At 40.5% G+C, this 26551-nt stretch overlaps 1 protein-coding gene across 2 annotated transcripts in view; it reads left to right on the top strand.

The window, feature by feature from the left end:
- otog (otogelin) overlaps positions 1-26551 on the top strand; it is an 83847-nt gene that overhangs the window by 44530 nt on the left and 12766 nt on the right. For both annotated transcript variants that reach the window (XM_054771615.1, XM_054771617.1), the window contains exons 33-53: positions 1832-2110; positions 4047-4164; positions 5802-5881; positions 7395-9802; positions 9905-10082; positions 10235-10380; positions 10455-10544; positions 10639-10825; positions 13707-13927; positions 14057-14195; positions 14334-14522; positions 14589-14798; positions 16348-16452; positions 20279-20383; positions 20477-20578; positions 20684-20782; positions 20891-20931; positions 23121-23196; positions 23392-23570; positions 25852-25956; positions 26128-26247. In XM_054771615.1, the coding sequence (XP_054627590.1) occupies positions 1832-2110; positions 4047-4164; positions 5802-5881; positions 7395-9802; positions 9905-10082; positions 10235-10380; positions 10455-10544; positions 10639-10825; positions 13707-13927; positions 14057-14195; positions 14334-14522; positions 14589-14798; positions 16348-16452; positions 20279-20383; positions 20477-20578; positions 20684-20782; positions 20891-20931; positions 23121-23196; positions 23392-23570; positions 25852-25956; positions 26128-26247 (5177 nt within the window). The remainder of the gene's footprint in view (positions 1-1831; positions 2111-4046; positions 4165-5801; positions 5882-7394; positions 9803-9904; positions 10083-10234; positions 10381-10454; positions 10545-10638; positions 10826-13706; positions 13928-14056; positions 14196-14333; positions 14523-14588; positions 14799-16347; positions 16453-20278; positions 20384-20476; positions 20579-20683; positions 20783-20890; positions 20932-23120; positions 23197-23391; positions 23571-25851; positions 25957-26127; positions 26248-26551) is intronic.

A 26551-nucleotide genomic window follows, 5' to 3' on the forward strand; every position in this document is an offset into this window, starting at 1 on the left:
AGGTGTTCCTTCAAATAAGTCGTCAGTGAAATAAACACTGCAAAGAACAGAACTCGAGGTGGGCTTTCATCTGTCTCTCGTTCTTTGAACTGGCTTCACCCGTTTTGGTCTTAAACCTTCCTCTTTTGGAAAAAAAAACCCAACTTACAGTATTACTGTAAACATCCAGCAGCAACGCGTTTAGACATGACTACAATTTTGATGAAAAATATACTGAACCAAGTCCACAATGTACCGTTTCTTTACTCTGCTTTAGCTGAGAGGTGTCACCCAGATGATGCCACTTCCGGAATGAGGCTGAACTGCGAGAGCTAGTTCGTCATGGGTAGTGCCATGAACTATAATAATATTATAGTATTAATAATATGTAATATTTGCAAATTTACCGTTCGCTTTCAAAACTCGAACAATGTAGAACATAAGATATTTAAGCAAAGTGGATGAATCATGTCAGGGACCCGGTAATTCAAACAGAAGTGCTGGTGATGTCTTGAGAGCCCTTCAGCACAATCTCGATGCTTTCACTTGTACCACATCACTGTTGCTGCTTCTGATACGTAAGCAGACAGCCTAATCAATGCTGGATGCTGGACTTCATGGCAGACAAACAACCTCAAACTTGGACCATCTGTCCACAAAATCTTTTTCCAGTCTTCCAGTGTTTTTTCTCAGCGTCTTCCTTTTGTTGGCCAGTTTTAGATATGGCTTTTTTCTTGGCAATTCTGCCATTTAGTCCTCTTCAGTGTTGATGCTAACACTGGTCCTTGGCGAGTACTATTCAGTGCAGCTGCCAGTTGACAGTCTGTGAGTCTTTGTCTTAAACTACACATTCTCAGACATTAGTCTCCTTGTACAATGGTGCATCGGGGCCTCCCGCTCCTCTTTCTGCCATCTAGCCAGTTTGTGCTGCTCTCTGAAGGGTATTAACAGCACGGTGAAAGATTTTAAGTTTTTTCAAACTTTGTCGCACTGAATAGCGTTTTTAAGCGCAACAATAAACGGACAGGTTTCTTTTTTTTCTTTTTGGTAATTTTGAACCTAACAAACAATTAGTGATGCTTCGTGGTCCTTTTCTTTTTTTTTTATATAGGACGACTGCATGTTTCCATTGTCTAGGGTTTGGTCCGCAACATATCAGAAAGCAAGGCACAAATGCCCATCACTGTTTTCCAAAGTCCAAGTTGATGTGTGTGAATACTTTGTTCTGCCTAAAACACATAGCTATTGATCTGCTTTTATGGATGACTAAGGAAAAAATATTCACATGTGAGAGGCTAAAATCAGAGGATACTTACATTTTTACCTTAAAAAATGATTAATTGAATACCAAAGTAGATGTCGATTAATTGGGTAATCGATTAATAATCAATTGTTGCAGCTCTAATTTCAATGCCTCATAAACTGGTTAATTACATCCAATTAACTAGGGAAATATGCTCCAACAAATTGCACACAAGCGAGTAACTTTTGTTTGGTTTGATAGACGTATTGAACTGTACATAACTGCCATCACGTGTACAAATTGGAGTATACGAGATGCGTAATCTGTGATCTCTATAATCTATGGTTTCCTGTTGGCTGAAGTTACCGACCTTCTACTAGGGATGGGTACCGAAACTCAAAGTTCCACACTGGCACTGGTGCCGACTTAAACGGTTGTAACCGGACCGAACATATATATTTATTTATATGATTGAAGTATTTCAATGACTATTCTCTTCAACTTGCATGTCACAATATTCTGTAAAAATAAGAAATAATGTATAATAAAACAAAATGTATGCGTTTTCATTTTTAACACTACCGTATGTACTGTATTTATTTTGAACAGACATGTCACGGATCTCCTTTGAGGCAGCCAGCAGACCTAATCACTTCCTGTATGTGAGCCGCAGTGGCCAGGTGAAGCTGGCCAAGTGGGAGGAGAGCAAGGAATTCTGGGATCGAGCCACCTTCGTGCTCCACAGGGACACCTGGATCTCGGGCTATGACTCCCTGGAGTCCCAAGCAAAGCCAGGATTCTTCTTGCATGCTACCATCCCTCGCCTACACCTGTTAAAATATCGTCACAGCGACAGCTTCCGCAGGGCCACTCTCTTCAGACTTACAGGTATTAATCACTGACTCCCTAAAGCAGTCATTCTCAACCACTGTGCTGTGGCACATTAGTGTGCAATTATCCAGTCTCACGTAACTGATCATAAATTGATGATTTATTTACTGCAAATAAGGTATCTTTGCCCATCTACCTGACAGCGACATTTAGTGACAAGCAGAAACTTTACCGTATTTTACGGACTATAAGTGGCTCCAGACGAGGAAAAAACACATAGAAGTCGCAGTGGGGTATAAGTGGCATTTACCAGCATTTATATTGGCGCTATTATCAGAGCAAGCTTTTTTTAGGAGTTTCCTGGTGCCGCTTCTAACGACATTAAATTCACAGGAGAAGAAGATGAAGCTAGACCCTGGTTTACGCCAAAAGGGAGACACAAACAAAGGCTACAGAAGCTGAATTAAGTCCATTTTTTAAAAAGTATATGGCTGCAATAAATTTACCCGTTCAGTAAATGTCAGAATGTTCTCGAAGAAGACACTTTTAATACGAGACATGACGCCTGGCTGACACAGCAGCTACGTTCACCAAGCTAGACAAAATTAGTGTCCTAATCAAACAACACTACTGTCTAAAATAGCGCATTTCTCAGTCCACACAGGTATCGTATCATGATAGTTGCACATTACTTACAGACATAGCCTCCAAGGCAGAAGTGTATTAGAAAGTATTCCGTAACAAAAAGCATCCGGTGTGCTCTGTATTATTCAGTGTGTGCCTAACTGTGTCACAGGCTCAACTCAATGAATTATTGCGGCCACTAGGTGTGGCCAAAAAGCCAACCACCACCCCACTTTAACTACACAGGTATATTGCAAGCAACGAAGCAACAAGAGTGACATTCATTCAATATTGTTGCTTACTTTTCTCACCTCAGCAGGCTTCTCTATCCGTATTTGCATTTATTTTTGTCAGTAAAACGCTTGAAGGATTATTTCCATGCCTGTTGGGGCTTCACTCAGCTGTCTGTGAGTGTTTTACTGCAGCTTCAGCTGGTGTCAGTGATCCTCATTTGGGGTCAAAGGTCATCACTTCTGGCGGTCCTCATATTGCAGTTAAAAACAGAGCAGCATTTGTTTCCAGCATGGTATGGTATTTATTTGTTTCAGACCTGCTTAACAAGGACACAATTCTACTATTAAAAGGAGATGGAAAAAACTGTGTACTTAATCCCACCCCTTCTCCATGTCTATCACAGATTATTCCTTTACACCATATCTTTTACATGTTGACACTTCAATTTTGCCATTTCATCAAAATCAGCAGTAATTATGCAAGAATAAAGTCACAATATTCAGAGAAAAAAAGTAATATAATAAGTAAAAGTCATAATTCTTCAAGAATAACATCGTAATATTCTGAGGAAAAATTTCCAAAGGTTTTAGCAGCATATAGTTGAATCATTAAAGAATTTTTAAAAATTTGTAATATTCTGAAAAACACACAAAACAACATATAAAGTTGTGGTTTTTGGAAAATTAGGTCGTGGAAAAAGTTCTAATGTTAAAATGTTATGAAAAGAAAATTTACATGAAGAAAGTTGAAAAAAAAACGGCATAAATGAAAAAACATCTGTAATTTTATGAGACTAAAGTAAAAATATAGAGAAAAAAAGTATTCTAATGAGAAAAAAGTTGTTACTAATAATGGCTTTTTCACAAAACTGAGATGCAATTTTTTCTTGAAATATAAATAACTTCTTAGCAAATCTGCATGTGTTGCTTGCACCCTTTCATTTTTCACTATGTGGCCCTTGGTGGAAAAACTTTGGACACCCCTGGTTTATGTGTTTATGTGGTTTGGAATTATGCTCACTGTTTTATGTAATTATTGCTGTTTTATTAAAACACAAGTCAAGTCTAGGACAGTTTAATAATATGCTCTTGTGAAGTGGTATTCATAACTGAACCAGTTTTTTTTTCCCCATGAGGCTCTGGCCCAGATGCCCCACCAGGTCCTCGGTGCCAGTGGAGATATGACTCCTGCACAAGCCCCTGTTTCAAAACCTGCAGCGACCCATCAGCAGAAGCATGTGTCTCCATCCCACAGTGAGACCTTTCACCTTTTCTTGAACTCATAGTGAGAGACACTTCTGCTCTATTTTATATATATATATATACAGTATATACTGTATAGATACAGTATACAGTATACAGATACAAAACGTGCTTTCTCGAGATAGTCCATGAATTGCAGTTGCACTTAAAATTATTCAACCCTCATTGTAAATTGTATTTATTTGCAAAGTTTATACACTTGCAGTCGCACATTTTTTCCACAGAACCGCATCTCCTTCACCATAAGTCGGTAATAATTTATAAATCTGTGATAATACAGGTAAAATGTACAACATACATGTGCCACTTTTAGGAAGCCCACAATTTTAACATGTTTATGTCTTCATGCTTCACTGATAATATTTGTTCATCAAACTTGGTGATTTCGTACTTTGTATGGCAGTACACTCGGTCCCCAACTTAGGAACACAATTGTTTCCAGATGACCGTTCTTATGTCGAATTGTTCTTAAGTAGGGGAAAAGGTAATATTACCAATGATATAGGTACTACATGTACGTGTATACATATACAGTATATGTGTATGTATGTAAATATGAGTTTGGATGCAGTAGTAATATTAAACGAGGATATTTAATGAAAAAAACAATAATAAAAGTGATATAATAATATGTAATGATAAATGTTATTTACCTTTGAAGAGGAGTGGTCGAGCATACGTCGTTGTGGTGGAGTTGGAGGAGGAGTTATTGAAAAAAGGACAAATCGTCGTTGTCGTTAGACTCTTCTAAAAGAGGTAGTGTTCTGTGGGTGGTGTAGAATTAAGCAGGCCTATTAACCCTTCATAAACTTTAATCACACGCTCTGTCCGAGTTGTATAATTTAGCTTTCCCCAGCGTCTAACTCTTCCTCTGTTGGTCCCATTAACTCTAACGCTGCCTCTGTTGGTCCCATTAGCAGTGTCACAGTGCCCTCTACTGGTCAAGCATGTACAGTAGCAGTATAAATACTTAGTATATAGCGACTGACTACAAGGCAAAATAAAATAAAATATAGACCAGTCGGCTTGTGTTCGTATCCGCGAGTGTTCGCTAGTCGGGTGTTCGTAAGTTGGGGACCTAGTGTACTTGAACGCACCATAGTTGTATGCTGTGACTGACTACAACGGGACCCCGATTTTCATTCATGACATTCATTAGTGGTGAGTACATTTTATACTTTAAATGCATTTAATAAGTGTGTGAGGCATATTTAGGGCTTAAATGTGGATTGTGTCATGAGTGACCAATGGCAATTGAAGAGAGAAGGGGAGGGTTCTGGAGCTGAATGTATTCTAATAATTACAACATTTTCTGTAAATGTTGATCTGAAATCGGAGGAGAACGTCCGCTTCAGGATAGCTGAGGGTTTGGCCATCCATTGAAAATGTTGAGTCCAACTGTATATTTATTGAATACAGCTTGATTACCAATTAAATGACACTCGAGCTCATATGTAAAATTGCAGAAAATTTACTTTTATCCATGAAATAAATGATCAAAAATAAGACAGGACTTTACACATCACAGCGTAGACCTTCCCCTCTTTAACCCTGAGCACTAAATGATATGATGAATAGACAACTGTGAGTGCTCTGTGAGATTCATCAGTGCCGTTTTACATGTGCAGACTGGAGGGCTGCTTTCCTTTCTGCCCGCCACACATGGTCCTTGATGAAGTGACTCGCCGATGTGTCTATGTCAAAGACTGTGAGTATCAGCCTGACTCATTTCACTGGTGTGTATAATGGATGCAGATTGGAAAGACCAGAAATGTTAAATTTAGTTAAAATCTAAATTAAGATACCCTTATTTATGCTTGCGTTAACCAACAATGATAATATACTTTGGCACTATGTCTTCACATGGATATATTACTGAATGAGAAACAGTGGTCAAATAGACAGTGTTAAAATAACGTTCAAAGTACAAAATATTCTCATGCATTTTAATCCATCCATCCATTTTCTAGCACAATGCGGGTGGCCAGAGGCAATGCCAGCTGTCCTTCCTATATTTTCCGGGTTAGACACCAAAAGTCGATTATTATTGGATAATGCAATAAACTACCTGAGGAGATAAATAAAGTATCTATCTATCATTTAAAGAAGTAGACTTCCCACCTTTAATCAAATAGTTAGCTAGCTAATTCTGCAGAGCAAACCCTTTTGACAAAGAAGATGGCGAAAGGATGATGAGTACCGTGCAAAACCATGCAGATGTTGCATGAATGGTAAGAAGTACTTTATTATTATTATAATACTACTGGATAGCTTCAGTATAACAACGTTATTAAAAATAATACATTTTGAGACTTACTATATTCTAAAATTGTTGATGTTGCTTAAAAACACACACATTTAGTTGTATTCGGTGTTAAAAAATATTCTATGGCTCTCACAGAAATACATTTTAATATATGTGGCTTTCATGGCTCTCTTAGCCAAAAAGGTTCCCGATCCCTATGTTAGAATATAGATGTTGTGGGAATGTCGTGGTTGACACAACTTTGCAACATTGCGTGGAAGTTGAGAATAGTACAAGTACCTGTGGACTGAGACCCAACCAGGGTGGTGGTCCCCCTTATTAAGAAGGGTGACAGTAGGGTGTGTTCCAACTACTAGGGGATCACACTCCTTGCCCTCCCTGGGAAAGTCTCTTCCAGAACGCTGGAGAGAAAGGTGCCCCAGATAAAGGCGTTAAAGTATCTGTCGTGGTGAAGAGAGAGCTGAGCCAGAAGGCAAAGCTCTTGATTTTACGATAAACGTTGTACGTTCCTATACTCTTGATGGTCATTAGGTAGTGACCAAAAGAGTAGGATTGCAGATGCAAGCGGCCAAAATTAGTTTCCTCAGCAGGGTGGCTGGTCTCATCCTAAGAGGTAAGGTGACGAGCTCGGTCATCTCGGAAGAGCTCAGAGTAGAGCTGCTCCTCCTTCGAGAGGAGCCAGTTGAGGTGGCCTGGGCATTTAGTCCAGATACCTCTCAGCATTCCCAGATGGGAGCATGCCACAGGGTAGATCTAGATGCTAGAGGGATAATATCTCTCATCTGGCCTGGGAACGCCTCGGTGGAACTAGAACAGGCGGCTGGAGACCGAGAAGTCTGGGCTTCCCTACTGAGACTGCTGCCCCCACAACCCGCACCCGGATGAGCGGAGTAAAAGGGATGGATGGATATTAGAATATCAATCTCTTTTAACATGTTTTTTTTATTCTCTTTAGGTATTAAAGCCCCAGTCATAAAGCCCATATTCCCAACTAGTACCCAGCCAACCTCTGCAACTCTCTCCTCAACAACCACTAAAGTTGACTCCTCTGTTCCATTCAAGACTGCCACTGTCCCCTCGGTCTCCTTGATGACAGGTCTTACCACCAAAACCACCACCACTCCCGATGAGTCAACCCAATTTCGCATCCCCTCACCAACTCCAGTTCCTGAACCGTCCAGTACAGCAGTCCCCCCTGCTGTAAGGCCAGAAGTGGTTGAACCTCTTTCAACCCTAAAAGTTGAAGCCGATTCCACTGCTGAGAGTGCTACTATTAGCCCTTTTAGATCCAGCACCTTCAGCTCAAGCATTGCTCCCTTGGCAATCACTTCTCTTTTATGGCTAACCTCCTCCACCCAGTCCACTGACTCCCTCCGACCACTCTTCACCACCAAAACCATGCCCATGCAAGCATCTCCTAGTACAGCACCAAGCACAAGCTTTACTGAGGGGCCAACCACCACTTCACTGCTTGCCACTGAGGAATCCACAGAGCGTACACATTCAGTAGTGGTTTTCCCATTTGGAACCACTTCTCAAACACCTCCAGCTTTAATTTCAGAGACTTCACCAGTGACAGAACGGACCATTGTGCCCAAATCTACTACCACTGCACAAATGGAAGCCAGTAGCACAAAGCCTTTAACAGTTGAGGGAATTGCTTCAACTTCAACTTCCACAACTGCACCCATCACTCCTGCTTTACTAAGCACAAGGTCTTCAACCACTTCCTCACTTTTGACTGTACCTGTCAAAACAACAGTGCCAATGTCAACAGTCTCTTCAGCAAAGACCACAGACTCAGTCACTCCAGTTGAACCTGGTAAAACCATCACAACACAGTTTATTGGTCCAGAGACCACAGCGCCTCTCATTTCTGTGCTTACTACAGAGAAGATACTTTTCACTACCCCAGCTGCTCCTGAGATACCACAATTAACTCCAGCCCTCGTCTCTCTGACCACAACTGTGCCAAGTCCTACCTCAGGTGCTTCAGACACGCAGGAAGCAAAAAAACCAACAACCATACTTGAATCTACTGTATCCAAAATACCTGCTGCCATCACAACAGTAGCTTCTCAGCCACCCCTTAAGCTTACAGACACAATTTCTATGTCCACTGCAACTTCAAGACCTCCAGAGGTAGCTGCAGCCACAACTGTGGCTACCAGAACTGCAACTGCACCATTAGTGTCCCCCATGAAAACCACTGTTGCTCCACTATCACCAATCTCTACCACACAGAGCTCACAACCATGGCATCCGCCCCATTGGGACACGTCTTCAACTCAGTTGTACAGCCCCACAGCAAAGTCTACACCAGCACTCGCCTCTCAATCTGTTCCACATGTGGTCAGTGTAACTAAAACAACTGAAGTACCTCGTCTTCCGGTATCAAGGCCGGTCATCACCTCTGCTATACAAGCTACTGTCACAACCACAACTGCTAAAACTACATCTCTCAGCATCCCTACGATAGAATTTCATACCAAGACGCAAGTTACACCAGAGCGTTCCCCTGGACCTGGTGTTCCTGATACTTCTTTTACCACTGTTCCTGCCAGAGTCCCACCCGCTGCTATTGCAACCACACTCAGACCTGTCACAGTAAAACCAGTCACAGAAATGCATCTGTTTACAAGCAGAATGGAATCGACAACAAGAGCCACAACCAGACCAATCTCCTCTTTATCACCACCTGGTACAACTACTTCGCCTGCGACACCAAGAACAACTTCCCCTGACAAAATCACCACACGGCTTGTGTCAACTGTAAGATCTACATCTGCTGCAACACCCAGAACAATCACACAGGCAGCCTCCATCAGGACAACACAGAGTGTTGCAGTCACAAGAGTTACACCCAAAATCAGATCAACTGAGAAGCCAGTCACTACTAGGGTTACCGTGGAAACAAGACCCCCGCTAGTCACCACCAAATCTACCACGCTCATCTCACCAGCTTCCATGCCTCATCCAAGCCTAACAATTCGAGTCCCAGAAGTTCCATCTGTAACCATCTCCACATCAGCCGAGCCATTGACTCCAGTGACCACAACAACACCTGCTGGCACAACCACAGTGCTCAGCTTGACCACTTCAGTGGCCTCACCACAAATGCCTGATTCCACTCTTACAACTGTGACTTTGTCTTCACTAGCACCCAGAAAGTCAACCACACCAGTATCTGTCCTAACAACCACAGAGCCAGCAAGTACTTCCCAACCCGTGACTTCCGTTCCTGCTATAACTCCCATCCCTGCAACCACAACGGTCTTAACGACTGCGCTGGATAAGAGAAACCGCACTAGTCCGGGTGTAATGACACCTCTTGTGCAAGTGGACACAACAAGAATGTGCACAGTGGGTTAAGAAACATGATCTATTTATCAAAATTGTTTCCTTTGATTAAAAATATTTAATTCACTGATTGTACGGTTTTAAGATTACTATTTTGTTTTTCAGCCTCCATATGCAGAGATTGTTGATGAGTGCACCAGGTACATCTGTGTCAACAACCAGCTCGTCTTGTTCAACAAATCCCAAAGCTGTCCCTTCTCCTCTGAGCCACCAAACTGTGGCCTGCTTGGCTTTGCTTTACTCGTCAATGGAGACAAATGTTGTCCTCAGTGGGACTGTCCATGTAAGACAAACACAGACATACAGTAATTCATTCAAACCAAAATCCTGTGTCAAGTAAGATCATGGTAAATTAATTTGGAGACTCAATCCTAGATTTCTGTGAGGGTATCATGTCACCTTCATTATTTCAATTGTATTTTTCTTCTATTCCAGGTCGCTGCTCTGTGTTTCCAGACTTGAATGTGATCACATTTGATGGGAACAGTGTTGGCATCTATAAAGCGGCGTCATTCATAGTGACCCAGCAGCCCAATGAGACTGTCAGTGCTCTGGTTCAGGGGTGTTCTGCCGAGTCACCAGTGAGTCATTGTCATACTTAAAGCGATATTATACATAGTATCACTTTTTTCCATATGTGAATTTCCTTTAACAGCTCCTGGGGAATTTTACCAACCTTTGTCTGGTTGCACTCAACATCACCCACAATTCCAACCACATCGTCATCAACAGGCTCCAGAGAAGGGTAGGACAAGGCATTTCTTTTGTTTGCGACTCTCACGTTAAAGCGACAGTGTACAATAATTTGTTGACATGAGCAAATGCGTGTTTTTCACCAGCTCTATGTCAACTCACGGTACGCCAGGCCTCGATTTAAAAAGTTCGGCTTTGAGATCTACGACACGGGCAACATGTACCTGGTTCGAAGCCCAGCTGGTCTTAAGCTGCAATGGTATCACAGCACTGGAATGATGGTGATTGACACCGACAGCCCTAGCAACAAGCCACCCACCATGGGCCTGTGTGGTAAGAACTGTTTTAAATTATTTAACAATTTGCAGTTAATTCAACATGTTCCTTCAGTTAGCATCAAAAACAAATGTTTTAATTAAATTCCGCAAAAACAATATGAGATACAGTAGTGGCTTGACTTACACGTTTAAGACATTCACTGAAGGAGCTCGTAACTCAAATTACTTGCAGTTTTCCCTACTAAAATGAATTGAAATGCCATTAATCTATTCTGGGCTCCCCAAAAACACTACAAATTTTTGCTACATGTTTTAAGATAAGAATAATTTACTTACAAATAACAAATATTGCATAAAAAAAACAATACAGTAATCCCTCGTTTATAGTGCTTAATTGTTTCCATACCCAACCGTGATAACTGAATTTCCGTGAAGTAAGATTTCTTATTTACAAATTTAATATTTTCATAGTTTAGAACATAGAAAACCTCCTTACGACTGTCTAAATAAGTATTTTTAACATTATTAGACCACTTTAGACATGAAATAACACCCCTATAGTCACATTTACATTCGTATTACCCAATATAGAAGACATAATAAGAAGAAAATAAGACATTTTAGACATGTAGGGGTGTCACAAGATCTCGTGTCATAATATCTCCCGAGATTAAAACGTGACAAGATAAAAAACATATATCTTGTGGGCACTAGGCCTGGGACGATAATAAACAAATTAATTAATCACAGAATAAATGAAAATTAACTGGATAATTATGATGGCCTCAATATATTGCCATGTGCATGCGTGTCTGTTTTCCTCGTCTCTCACCTCCAAACAGGCAGGAAGAGAGTTCACTCTTTGCATTGTTTCCAGCACCTTTTGTCTGTTCTAGGGGTGTCGCGAGATTTCATCACACGAGATCCTGTGAGACGAAAACGCAACAAGAATTCTCGTTTGGAGAAAAGCTGTATCGTGAGAACAGGGCAGCTACTATGAACCATAGTACAGTAATGGAAGTGGCAGTGTGCAAGGCATTATTGGAAGCGCACATTAAGTGATTTATGCACACCTTGCAATCCAACCTACCTCGTTGTTCACAGCATCAGCGTCAGCGAGTGATGTGGGGCTGTTTTTTCCACAGTTAAACAGCTCGTTGCTACTTGTTGATGTTCAAACAGATGCTGTAGTAATTCTACATTTGATCAACTTTACTTAAAGACTTGTCAGATCAACCCAGAAAGCTGTTCGGACTTGTCCGCACCCTTAATCACAGAGCGCTTCTATTATTACACAACATATCACGTTGTCTGAATCCCTTATATTTATATTTTCGTTCACTGAGACATTTTTATGCTTTAAAATGCATAATTTAAGACAAGAATATGTACAATTTGCTTAAAAATGCATTTTCTTTTACTAACAATAGGCCATATTAAACCACGAAACAGCAACCATTTATTAGTTTTTGAAAAACCACAATAGAGTGAAGGCGCAATGTTAGAACCGCAATGCAGCGAGGGACGAGTGTACAATCGAATGTACTGCAATAAAACGCTTTGATTAAGAACAGTACAATGTACAGCATTTGCTTTGGACATCAGATAACTTGAGGATGCTGACGGTACATAGCTTGCGCCTTCTCGCAGATTGTAGCCTCTGTCACAGCTGCTTCTCCGTCAACCACACCATCAGCAACTTCTTCATATTTTCATGAATAGATGTCCGCTGTTTAGAAATTCATCTAACGACCTTGGTTTTTATCAGTTCCCTCTGCGTCTGTATGGTGCAGATCGTAGAAGTGCTACGCTCCTCACATCATTCGCTTCTTCTTCTCAGCAGTGTCCTTTGCTTTGCACTCACTTTCTTCAATTTAGCAAAATAACTGCTAGCACAGCACAACACAAGACACCAGATGCTGGACAGATGCCAACTAGCGGAGGAGAGGTATCTGAAGCTGGCTCGTAACCAGAGTTTTAGCCGCAACTTAACGGAAAAAAATCAGTCGAGAGACAGCGCGTATCTCGAAAGACTTGCTCGTTGGGACACTCGTAAGTCAATGTACCACTGGATATACTGGTGCCACTGTCCTACCTTGCTTCTGATGGCATGAGACCTGAAAGAGTTTGATACTCTGCCAGTATCAACAAAATTCTTAGTTAAAGCATCATTTAACTAAAGAATCATCATCATTAATTATATACTTTCTGCCATCTAACGGAAGAGCTTTTAATAGTTCTGCTGTTCCTATAGAGTAATCCCTCATTTATTGCTGGAATATTTTTGTAGTTACAGCATAGAAAACCCATTTATGACCTACTAAATATGTTTTTTAACATTATTAGAGTTCTCTAGACATAAACTATCACCCCTATTGTCACCTCTACACACATTTTACATTCATAGTAGGTATAATAAGAGAACATAAGACATAAATACTGTAAGAGTCGTACTTGTGTGTGTTGCTATAAATGTGTTCGTTAAGGGAGCAGAGCGAGGAAGTGACATTGGGGGTTCAGAGTTGAGTTTCAGCTTGCGGAGGGTGATGGCCGCAACAGTAGCCCCCGTTTTTATTATGGATTCTTAGGAGGGATTATTGTGCCTATTCACACCTGCAATAAAAGCCTGTTGTTCCGGCGATCAAGTCTGGCTCTCACTGAACATTACGGTAGCATTACTGACACCTAGTGACCAGCGTAGAATACTATGCCAAGATCTTTGAATGTGTCTATAAAACAACGTGGAATTTTCTTTAATATGTATATGTGTTGACTAACAATAGGCCGTATTCAACCACGAACAGCATGATTTATTCATGAATATATTTTTTAAAAATCTTGAAAGAGTCAAACCTCGAAATTCAAACCATGAAGTGGTGTACAGTACGTCTCTGGTATAGATATCACATCATTTTTCTTTGGATTTGCTCCCACAGGTTTCTGTGATGGAGACCCAAGCAATGACTTAATTTTGGCCAATGGCACCACTCTTAAACGGGGTGAGGACCCATCTCTCTTCATTGACAGCTGGCAGCTTCCCAACACCACCAGCTACGTCAGTCACAGTCGGCGTCGCGAGTTCAACTGCTCCACCAGTGACTGCTCTCGGTGCTTGGTCATGCTGCAGAACCCTGCCTTCTTCCAGTGCCACACCTTTGTACGTTCATCTCTTTCATCTCTCAACTCACCTCCGGCACTGCAGGGCTTTTCTTTCTTAAGCTTTTTTTCCCCCCAAAGAATATGATTTTCCACATACTGTAATTATCAACTTTTGAAATTCTTGTAGGTCTCTCCAAGCACATTCTGCGAGGTTTGGGTCCAAGATGTAGAGTATGTAAACAACCAGTGTGTGGCGCTGGCTGCCTATGTAGCCTCTTGCCACAAGTTCAACATCTGCATTGAGTGGAGGAGACCCGATTACTGTCGTAAGCTTTAAACCCCTGTAAAGCATTCACCACTTGTCTGGTGCTAAGGCCATGTCCACAATGGGCAACATGATGACATCAATAGATTTTCCACTGTGTGTAGTTTGTTCTGTATGAATTTTTGCTTGCTTCTTGCAGCCTTCATGTGCCCTGACACTCTGCGTTATAAGGCCTGTCTGCCAGCCTGCACTTCTCAGTCCTGCCCCCACCCGGACTTTGACTCAGACCCAGACCATTGCTCAGGGCTGACCGAGGGTTGTGTGTGCCCCCAAGGAACGCTACTCCATCGACCGTACTCTGCCCTCTGCATACCTCCCAGCAAGTGTGGTAAGGGCTCATATCTGTCTGTACAACTGTCATGCGAGGACTTTCTTAATTGTGGTGTGTGTGTAGCCTGCACTGACAGTTCTGGGGTTCCACGTGCACACGGTGAGGTGTGGAAGGCCTCAAAGGACGTTTGCTGTATGTACCGCTGCGATAAGGACACAATCCACCCTGTGGACTACAACTGTTCCACGGTGGAGGCGCCTGTGTGCCGGCGGGCAGGGGAGGTGGTCGTTAGTCTGGCAGAAGACACGAGCTGCTGCCCCCGTAAAGTCTGCGGTAAGGCCATTATGCACTATGTGGACAGACAAAATTGCTCATACAGGTGGTCTACGGTTTACAACGTTCCATGGTTACGAAAGCGCCCCTATATGTTGTTACTTCAAGACATAATTTTGGTCGGTGAACACGAGATGCTCGAGAACTAGTTACAGCATGGAAGAATACACGCCACATGCAGCACAAGCGTGTGCCTCGTGCTGGGCAGACTTCATTATATCTCCCAAGTGGCAGTGCGCCAAAGAAAAGGAAAGCCATCAACCATGGAAGTGAAAATGAACCACCATCAACGACCATCATTAAGGATAAAGATGATTGATTGTTAATGAATGCAACAGGTTCATGGACCCCTTGCATTGTTACAAGGAGATCTGGGAGAAGAGGAGGTTATCCGTCCAGATTAACCAAGGACAATATTTTAAGAGGTAAAAAGAAGGTCTGCAAGACAACTACAGGGATAAAAGTCAGGAGTTGTTCTTTTTTTTTTATTATTGTTGCTTTAAATTCTTTTATTTGATCTTTTTATTACTGTATTTCAGGGTTGTCCAAACAAACAAATGAAAGGGTGCAAGGACCACTTCGATACTTGGTGAAGCAGCACATGTACAGTAGATAGCTAAGACGTTACCCGTATAAATATTTCAAGAAAAAAAATGCCTCAGATTTTTGCTTTAGGTGAAAATTACAACTTTAATCTTTTTGTTTGTCATAATATTATGGCTTTTAAAAGTTGTAGGAAATATTTTAACTCTCTGTTATTAAAATCATATTATTGTTCCTCATAATATTATGAGTTTATTTGCTTAAACTTGAGACTTTTTTTCTTGTTAGAATACAACTTTTTTCTCATAATATTTTGACTTTATTCTCATAAAATTACAGCTGTTTTTTTTCATTTCTGTTTTTTTTATTTTCCAACTATTTCAACTTTGTTCTTAAACGTAAATTGTCCTCTCGTAATTATGACTGTATTTCCATATTTTTACTTTATTGTCATATCATAGCTTTTTCCGCAACCTAATTTTCCAAAATGTACATATTTGTTAGTTGTGTTGTTTATTTTTCATAATATAACAACTTTAAAAACATTTACATTTTCTTTAATATTTGAACTTTTACCAAATGATGTTATTTTTCCCTATAATATTACAATGTTCTTCTCATAAAATTATGCCTTTTTCTCATGAGATTGGATTTTTTCTCTTAATATTTTTAAAATTACTGCATATTTTTTCATTTTTGCTGTTATTATTATTTTTTAGTTTTCTTGTCAAATTATATTTTCAGAATTGGCCACAGGCCACTAAAAAAACAGCCGCAGGCTGCAAATGGCCCCCGGGCTGCACTTTGGATGTCCCCCATGTGTTCTGTCTACAGTGTGAGTGACTTGGGTGTTAATTTAGCTATAATTAGGTATAAATTCAAACTTACATTACCACGCCAATTACATCACAGTCTACGCATGGACCTCGTTCGTAACCCGAGGACCACCTGTAGTCTCATTTGACAAGTACAACGTGTAATGAGATGATGTGATATGACATTGCAGTGTGTAATCAGACGCTGTGTGACCTTGTCCCTCCCGAGTGTGAATCTGGGGAGAGGCTGGTGTCATACTACAGACAAGACTCCTGCTGCCCAGATTATGTGTGTGGTGAGTAACACAGTACTCTTTCCACCCAAGAGAATATACTATAAGAGAATTTAAGAGTATATATTGTTAAAAATGAGCGCAACATGACTTTACGTGTATTCAAAGAGTATGACAATTCTTATGACAATTATGATGATAAAAGTGCGTGTTTTTCAAACCCCTGATACAAATTATGATGGTAATTATGATGACTCGTTTCATGGCCATGTGACATACCTATGACACACATTATATGATATGAGGTGTATGTGCAAAGTAAACAATTGGTAAACCTAATAGACTACAGAAAGTATTATGACGACTATTCAAGAAGACCGGAGACACCACGGGTATGTAACAACTTTTATTGTTCCTAAGTTACAAACTGTATAGTAATGAGTAGTAATTTGATGCTATTCCTCTTTGATTCAAAGGTTATCAACCTAACCTGTGCGCCTATAAATAGTTAAAGTGAGAAATAAAACTAAATCTACTACTGGAGTTTACTGGAGTCGAGTTGATAGAGCGTCCTCGACCATCTTCTCGGCCTTTTCAAGTGCAGGCTGGCTTTAGTCCAGAAGAACTTGACAGTCGATAATCAGTTGATAACCACAGAGCAGTTTTTGGACAGGAAATAAATTCCTTAAACTTCCCCAAACTGCTGACCAAGCTGAGGCCTATCGAAATGGAAGGTCAAGTAACAGAACTCATGACACTTAAAAGGACACAAGCAGCTGCAAAAGTTTCCTTCACAAAGAAATGTAACTTCATTCACGAGATGGCGGACAAGATGACGGAGAAAGAGCTTCAAGAGGAACTCGCTGCACTCTCCAGACACTATTGGAAAGTAAGTGACACAAGTGAAGACTACAAAACTGGCCTCCTCGAAATGGAAGCCGCTGATGGAGAGACTGAGGGAAAAGAGAGCACATTGCTGACAGAGCACTTGGAAGATGACCTGAGGAAAACAAAAGTAAAGCTTGAGGAAGCCGAGGAGCTCGTCCGAGCCAGTCTAGTGACAAATCATATGGAGCACAGCCTCATATCTGTATTCAGAAGGGCTGAAATAGAATGTGACATAGTCAGACGACTATCCCCTGCTGACATAAACCGTGATGACTACAAAACACACCTGGACGACCTGGAAAAGCGGGTGACTGAAACAACACAAGCCTTGTCAGCGTGGCGAATGTGGGTACCACAGAATGAGAAAAAGGAAATCGAGGCAAGGGTCCGCAAAATCCTAGAGACTAAAAGTTTCCTGGACCATAGGAAATCCCAATTCCGCACCCCACAGGCTGAGAAAGAGAGGTTAGTGCAAGCACCACTAGTCCCAGTCCGTCCAGTACCTGTCTTCAGTGGTTGCAACAGAGACCACCACAGATGGACATTTCTAAACGATCAAGAAAGCATTCATGAACAAACCTATCTTTGCCCAAGTGAACCTGACTATGCTTTTGAGAGAAAGCAAGCGTTTACCAAAGCGTCAACCTCAGTGAGGGACTCTGAAAGCACATGCATCATGTGTGGAGATGACCGGCATCATGATAAAATCTTCTTTAAGAAGTTCAAGGGACTCGGACTGCACGACAAAAAGTCTGCCGTGGCACGATTAGGGGCATGCGAATTGTGTATAGGATGCCACGATGAAGAGGAGCACTGCGATAAAGCATACATCTGCGGCCATAAAAAGTGCAAAAGGGATTATCACTACCTCCTGTGCCCAAGAAAGGTAAAGGGCAGTGAGAGAAGAAAAGAGAGAAGCAGCACTCTCTCCAGTGAACAGATGAAAGTCTTGTCAAGCTTGTCGCCTGAAGGGATAGAGGAGGCCAGAAAGTTCCTGTCACTCGAGAGTGCCAAAGAAACCAAGAAGGCTTTCATGAACAAATCAAGCACTTTCATCAAGTATGATGATGCATCAAAGATAGGTGAAAATGCCGTCAACACTGAAGACAGACCGACTGGTTGCATTGTTCAGGCAGCTGTACAAAAAACGGCAAGAGTAAACATTTCCCAAATGGAGGAAGAATTACTTCATGTGAATACCATTCTGACAACCCCTCAAGGAATTCAAGAACATGTGGATACCATTCTGACAACCCCTGAAGGAATTCAAGAACACGAGGTTCTTGAAGTAGCTCAATAGGTTAGCCATCTACCAAGATAAAGAGTACGTAATGAAGGGGGTCGAAGCCCATACATTTGACAATTTTTTTTATTTTTATATTGTGCAAAAGCCAATAGCTAATTAAGGTGTCCCTGCTTATGGGAGTTCCAAATTAGACAAATGAAATGGTTGGCTGCTGCTCAGAAAGAGTATCGTGGCTGTCAAAAACATGGGGGAAAACATTACACTTAATGTATTTATAAAAGAAAAACAACCAGAACCCTACCAGAACCAGGTCTTACTGCACTGTTCTCTATTGAAGGATCGAGTCCAGCCAGCTCATAAAGCCTAGTGATTTACCTAGAACACAATGGGTCATCCAGCCACACGTTCTCCTGACTTTAGGTTTTCTAGTAAGTTGATTATTGGCACAAGGGTTGCTAGCCCTCGTACTGAGAGCGCACCTGAGCAGTGCGGTAGAGGTATGTGCTATACATCACCGAGTCTGAAAGCATCAAGAAGACTCCTAACAGACCGTGTTCCAGGAGGAACCACTTGGCCAAGGATCACCACTGTTGAAACACCTCTACTACTCCATTAATATATCTACAACCATTACCCCATACTACCCCCACTCCAAATGATGCACAAATGAATCCTTCAGCCAACAAAAGACTGAAATAACCGACCGATTCATCCAAACTGATAATAAGGGCTGACACTTCCTGTCCTCCACACATCTGAAACACATTTACTGCGACACACACGGACACAAGTTTTATTTACGTCTGATTATGTCTACTATATTGGGTAATAGAAGTGTAAAGTGTATTATGTGTTATTGCACTACAAATTTGATGTGATACGTATTTATTCTTATTCTCGTCTTATTTTTTGTATTGCTCATGTTTTGCCTTGGTTGTTTGATTTTGTGATTAAGTCATTAAGTACATATGATATTTTTGCAGAGCTGCTGGAAAAGTGAATTTCTCTTGGAGATGAATAAAGTATGTAAAGGTGACTATAGGGGTGTCATGTCATGTCTAGAGGCCTCTAATGTTAAAATCCGTATTTAGAAGGTTGTGAACATGTTTTCTATGCTCTAGCTGCGAATATAATCCATTTATAAATAAGGAATCCTACTTGGCAGAAATTCACTTATCACGGTCGGGGCTGGAACCATTTAACCATGGTAAATGAGGGAATAGTGTATATAACTTCTACACCGTGACCCCAATTTCGTCTGTGCATGGATCATCTTACATTATCACTCATTAGTGGTGAGTACCTGTACAATTTATACCTTAAATGCTTTTATTAAGCATGTGAGGCATATTTAGCAGAAGCTGAATCTAACATAATACAACAGTCGCTTTAATTGGGCCGAAGTCCGAGGAGTATCAACATAAAGCTAGCAGGAGGGTTTGGAAGGCAGTGAAAATAAGCTGTGTGTAAAAATATTCATTTTTATGGAGGTCCCAATTATACACAGATTTTCGGCATTGGCCCATGGCCCTGTAAGGTAACCCCCGAGAAAAGCGGGTATCTACTCTACTGAAGAAAAGCATTAAATTTGCCTGTACGAGCAGTAATTCCATACTTCTCTAATTCCATGTAAATAAATGAATAGATATGAGAAATTAATAGTCGTCCAGTGATTAACTGGCGACCCGTCTGCTTTAAAAGCGGTTTAAAATGAATGAAAGTGTACATGATGTGCATTGCATGGCTGTGTTACAGAGTGTGACCCCGCACGTTGTGAGTCTGAGCTTCCCACCTGCAGAAGTGACCAGACATTAATTGCCACCAAAACTGATGATAGCTGTTGCCTGGATCACATCTGCAGTAAGTATCAAGTATGAAATTCTCTCTATTATAATATTAAAACAATATTTTGGTTGCCGTGCGGGATGATGATAAAACGTGTCTTTGCTGTAGTGTGTTCTTCCTGTGTGGATCCTCCACCTCTCTGTCGGGACGGGGAGGTGCTAACGGTAGATGGAAACATCACGGACCGCTGCTGCCCCACCTACCGATGTGGTCAGCATAGACACTCCACCCACACACATTCATACACAGTAAAGTATACTAGTCCTTTAAAAAGAGGCTTACATGCTGTACTGTGTATCCCCAACATGTGTGTAGTGTGTGAGCCCTCCAGGTGTCCCCAGCTCACCTGTCCAGTCGGGATGTCGGCGGTGTCAGTTCCCCGTGCAGATGACTGCTGTCCCAACCAAACATGCGGTATACAACCTGCAATACACGCAACAATTGCGATATGCAGCATCCACAATACAAATCACATTATCGGCAATTATTGAGTCTAAAAAATATGTCAAATGTCATTTTTAGAGTGCTCCTGTGACAAGATCACCCCTCCTAAATGTGGCTTGGTATGTTTTTGTTGGTACAGTTTAGGTGTACAGTCGTCCTTCGCTAAATCGCGGTTCAAACATTGCACCCTCACTCTGTCATGGTTTTTAAAAAATGAATAAATGATTGCTGTTTGGAGTTTGAATACATATCCAGAAATAATCAAGAAACTGCTAACGTGTGAGTACTAGTTACAAAATGCATATTTAAGCAAATTGTACTTGTACTAAATTAAGCATTTTCAAACATTAAAGGCCCTGTGTCACACCTTGACGATTTAGCCAGCTTACGCCAACGTATGAAAAATTTGGCCAATTCGCTGGCGTACGTTGAATAAGTTATGGGCAAGTTTTGTATATGTTAACAGCACGCTGAAGCACGCCGGCATACGTCGTAGTACGTCTAAGTCGTCCAAAAATTTTGTGCATGCACAAAACTTTTCGACGTATGTCAACGTATGATTCATACGTCCCGCATCCGCGGGCAATAAGTTATGCCATCGTTGACACCCGTTCACACACGTTATTTGTAAGTTATGCACAAGTCACGTCAACATACCTTGAGACAAAACTATCTTAGCTTGACCAGTAGAGGGCACTGTGACACTGGGAATGGAACTAACATTTATTTTTTATTTTTGTCTGAGAGAAACAATGCACGTTTTAATCAAGCATCTTGCTGGGTTCTGGGGTCTCTAACTCAATTTCACTGGGGGCCAGTGGAGGAAGAGTCTGGGCGAGGCCGGGCCGCATTAAGTATTGGGAGTAGGGTCTGTGTAGGCTCTCAGTCGTACAGGAGTTGTCCATCGAGGAAAAGGCTTCTTGAGACGTCATCTGTACTTCTGTGAAGAAAGTGTCGGACGTTTCGCTCCTCATCCGAAGAGCTTCGTCAGCGAACTAATAAGTGCTGGTAGCTTGCTGGTAAATACCTTATACCTTGAGACAAAAATTAGTGCATCCTAAAGACAAGGCTCCAAACCAGAAACAAAGCAATGTGGTCTATTCCATCCACTGTAAAGATGAGGAATGCAAAGAGCACTACATTGGGGAAACTAAGCAAATGCTCCAAAAAAGGCTTTATCAACATCGCAGGGACAATTCTAGTGGTCCTCAATCAGCAGTACATCTACACCTGAAAGCTACCAATCACTCTTTTCAGGACAGCGAGGTAAAGATTTTGGCCAAAGAAAACAGATGGTTTGAAAGAGGAGTAAAGGAAGCCATTTTTGTCAAACAACAGAACCCATCATTGAATCGGAATGGTGGTTTGAGGTTTAATTTGGACCCTGTGTTCAGCAGGTTACTGAGACCAAAACCCACAGCTCTTAGTCTTGCAAATGAGGTGAAGCCAGGGCCGAGCCAGAACAATAGATGCTAACGAGCCAGGATCAGAGTCGTTCATACCCTATTCAGGGAGCGACACTTCCCCTTTTATCGGAGGTGTTAATAACAGGATAGGATTATACCACTACTCCGCCCAGGCTTAGTGTAACAAACCAATAGGAGGAGGGTGTTGGCACACCAATTCCGCCCACTCTTACGGTATTTAAGGCCTAGCTACCAGCACTTATTAGTTCGCTGACGAAGCTCTTCGGATGAGGAGCGAAACGTCCGACACTTTCTTCACAGAAGTACAGATGACGTCTCAAGAAGCCTTTTCCTTATTGGGAGTAGGGCTGGGAATCTCGGATGTTGCGGGCTGCAGTTACACTACTCTTTGATGTCCAGTTGCGGGCTGCAAGATACGATTTGGTGGGCCGCAAAATGCCCGCGGGCCGCGAGTTTGAGACCCCTGATGTAAAGCCATTTAAAGCCACCATTACAATACAACATGTGAGTCTGTTATCTTTTTTATGTCTAATTTGTCTTAGATTATGTCTCCTCTATTAGGTAATACAAATGTAAAGGTTACTATAGGGGTGTTATTTCATGTCTACAGGGCTCTAATGATGTATTTCTTTTTATTGTAAACAGCTTTTCTATGCCATAACTATGAAAATATTCCATTTATTAATATTGAATCCTACTTGGCGGAAATTCACTGATTGCGGTCGAATCTGGAACCAATTAACCGCCATAAACGAGGAACGACTGTACTGCATGACATTGTCTAACATCACTTCTACTGTACGTCATACGTACTTAAATACTGGATTATTTATTTACATTATATAGGCATTCTGCCATAGTTCTTTGTATCTGTTATGTAGGGAGAGGCTCTTCAGCTGGACGGCGTATTCCTGTCTGACCCACAGAACCCGTGTACCTGCAAAAGATACAAGTGTAGTGAGTATTGCTGGTTCAGGTCCCCATCTAGAACTCCTTTTTAATGAGCAACCTGTATTAACATAAGAAAACACAAAAAAACCTCCAAAGGAGTCAGTGCCTTACCAGCCAGGAACCGGACCGCATGTCACTGCTAGGCACCCAGTAAAAGAGTACTATCAACCCCGCAACGCTGCCTTTGGTTCATGTGTGCAGTGCGAGAAGCAGTCTGCGTGTACGGGGAGCGAAGAGTGCTGCGGCCCGGTCAGACTCTGGTAGAACATGGCGAGGACGGCTTGTGTTACAGCAGACAGTGCAGCCGAGTGCTGGACATGTCGAGTGGTTTGCACTTACTACGCACCAGCAGCACCAACTGCTCAGCCCACTGCCAACAAGTAAGACAACTTACTGACTACTCGTACACGTCGCCACAACATTCACAACAGGGGTGTCCCAAACTTTCCAGCGAGGGCCACATTATGACCTTTGACTTTTGTTTGACTTTCCCATAATAGAACTTTTTCCACAAACAAATTTTCCAAAAATGATAACTTTATTCTTTTTGTTTGTTTGGTTTGACTTTTAAATAATTTTTTAATAACTTTTTAAATATATATATTTCAACTCTATGCTACTAAAATTATAGTATTTTTCCTCATACCGTAAAGAGTTTATTTGCTAAAAATTGAGACTTTTTTTCTCTGTTGATCACAACTTTTTTCTCTTAATATTTTGACTTTATTCTTGTAGAATTACAGTTGGGGTTTTTTTTCCCCAACAATATCAATCTTCTTGTAAATTTCCCTCTCATAATTAGGACTTTATTTGCATAATGTTATAACTTTTTCCACAATGTAATTTTCAAAAATTTACAAGTTTGTTTCTCATGATATTATTACTTTTTTTTGTTGTTTTTTTTTTAATAAGAGGGACTTTTAAAAACATATTTCAACTCTATGCTACTAATGTGACATTACTTTTCCTCATAACACTGCAAGTTTATTTGCTTAAAATTAAGTTTATTTGCTTAAAATTAAGAAATTTTTTTCTCGGTATAATGCAACTTTTTCCTCTTTCAATATGTTGACTTTATTCTTGTAAAATTGCACCTGTTTTTTTCATTACTGCTGTTTTTTTTTTCAATTTTCCAACTATTTCAACTTTCTTCTTGTAAATTTTCCTTGTGTACTTATAGCTTTTATTTTCATAATATTTTGACTTTATTCCCATAATATTATAATTTTTTCCGCAACCTAATTTTCCAAAAATTACAACTTTATTCTTTTTGGAGTTAAAAAAAAAAAGAAGGTATATTTCAACTCCATGCTACTAAAATATTATTTTATATAAGTTTATTTGCTTAAAATTGAGCCTTTTTTCCTCATCAAACTAACATACAATAATAATAATATATAATAATATATATATAATATATAATATATAACGTAAAATTACAGCTGCTTTTTTCATTTAAGCTGTTTTTTTCCTATTTCAACTTTTTTTCTTGTAAATTTTCCTAGCGTAATAATGATTTCATTTCCGCAACCTAATTTTCCAAAAATTACAAATTTTTCATTGTTTTGTTTGTTTTTCATAATATTACGACTTCTAGAAAAATAAAGTCTATCTTTAATATTTCAATTTTACAAATTACATGTTTAACTTTATTCTTGTAAAATTACTGCTGATTTTTCCATTTTTGCTGTTTTTTTTCAGTTTTCTTGTTAAATTATGTTTTTGTAATGTGCCACGGGCCAATACAAAAACAGCCGTGGGCCAAAAATGGTCCTTGGGCCGCACTTTGGACACCCCTCATTAGAGGTCGCTATACGATATATATACCGATATTTTTTCCGCAAAGTGAGTTTAGACAAAATCAAAACCAAATAAGCGTGTCAGGTTATTTTATTAAAATAAATACTTAACATGAGGATGGGTTTTTTTAAGTTTTATAGCTTCATGCAAGATGCACATTAAGAAAATCTTATCTAAAAATAGCTGCTAAAATAAAGAAGGCCGTTCTCTTTTTGAAATAAATATCGAAAAAGTCTAATAGAAATTTTTTTTAAATATAACAAACCTTTTAGCTACGCTCAAATCCTCAGCTAATCACAAAAGAACAAAATACAAAGCGTGCCCGGTTTAAGAGGAAATTTTAAAACGTCAACAACTCAACAGTACTTTAAATTGAACAGTAGTATTTTTTAGGTAAACATTTTTAGAAGGCACAAGCAAGTCGTTATTTTGTGCCAGGAACACCAACTGTCTGTCTGACGTCCTTGTACATTTGTGGTAGAGCTTGTCATGCTAAATAATTGTGACTGCGAAACTCACTGGACATCGCGAGCCCATTGTTTTCAGCAGGTTTTTAAATCCGTTTTTTCCACTGTTGCACAGGGGACCGTATCTTAGCAATGTGATAGGACACCTCTTTGTTTTGTGGCAGGAGTCATGCAGTCAACGCAGCGGGGTAGGAGCTCACACACGGTGCAGAAAGATGAGGGGAGTTGCTGCGCAAATCCAGTCTATATCGATATGAAGGGTTTTTATATCGTGCTTAAAGTATCAATACATTAAAAATATCAATATATCGCCCTGATTTCACAACAGTTAATCACCTTTCTCTTCTTGACCTGCTGGTTTGTATAAATGAAAAAGCTCATTTGTGTGTTGCAGAATCAGATCTACGTCCCTGCAAAAGAGGCGTCAACATGTTGTGGAGTTTGTAAGAATATTTCCTGCCTCTATGCTCATGAGAACGGATCTACTCTCCTCTACAAGGTGGGAGGTTTGTGTGGGAATATTAGGACGTGAATAGTCAGCATGCTTTGTTTGTGTCCAGCCCTATTTCCAATATTGTCTTCTGTTTTACTTTCTGTCCTGAACGGGTGTTTTCAACAGTTCATTAGCCGTGTACTGTAGTTATCGTTGTTGATGTTAATGTGTTTTCAGCCTGGGAAGTTTTGGATGTACAACTGCATGAAGTTTGAATGCATAGACACTCTGTCTGGACCAACACTCATCTCCTACCCCTTCAGCTGCCCTCCGGTCAATGAAACAGAGTGTATGAAGGTCTGTGCAGCCACATACACATACTGTGTACACAGTGGAGGAAATAGTTATTTGATCCTGTGTCGGGGGGTAAACTCACAAAGGTTAGGTTAAATTTTTATGGTAGGTGTATTTTAACAGAGAGGTGTGTAACGTTAACAATAAATGAGGGAACACTATTTCAACTTACTTGTAAATTTTCTTCTCATTATTTTTATGATATTTTGACATTATTCTTTTAACATGTAACTTTTTCCGCAAACTTTATTCATTGTTTTGTTGCTCATAATAATACGACTTACTACAATTGTATTTTTCCTCCTAA

Source organism: Dunckerocampus dactyliophorus, chromosome 3 (genome assembly GCF_027744805.1).
Source record: "Dunckerocampus dactyliophorus isolate RoL2022-P2 chromosome 3, RoL_Ddac_1.1, whole genome shotgun sequence".
Taxonomy (NCBI): domain Eukaryota; kingdom Metazoa; phylum Chordata; class Actinopteri; order Syngnathiformes; family Syngnathidae; genus Dunckerocampus; species Dunckerocampus dactyliophorus.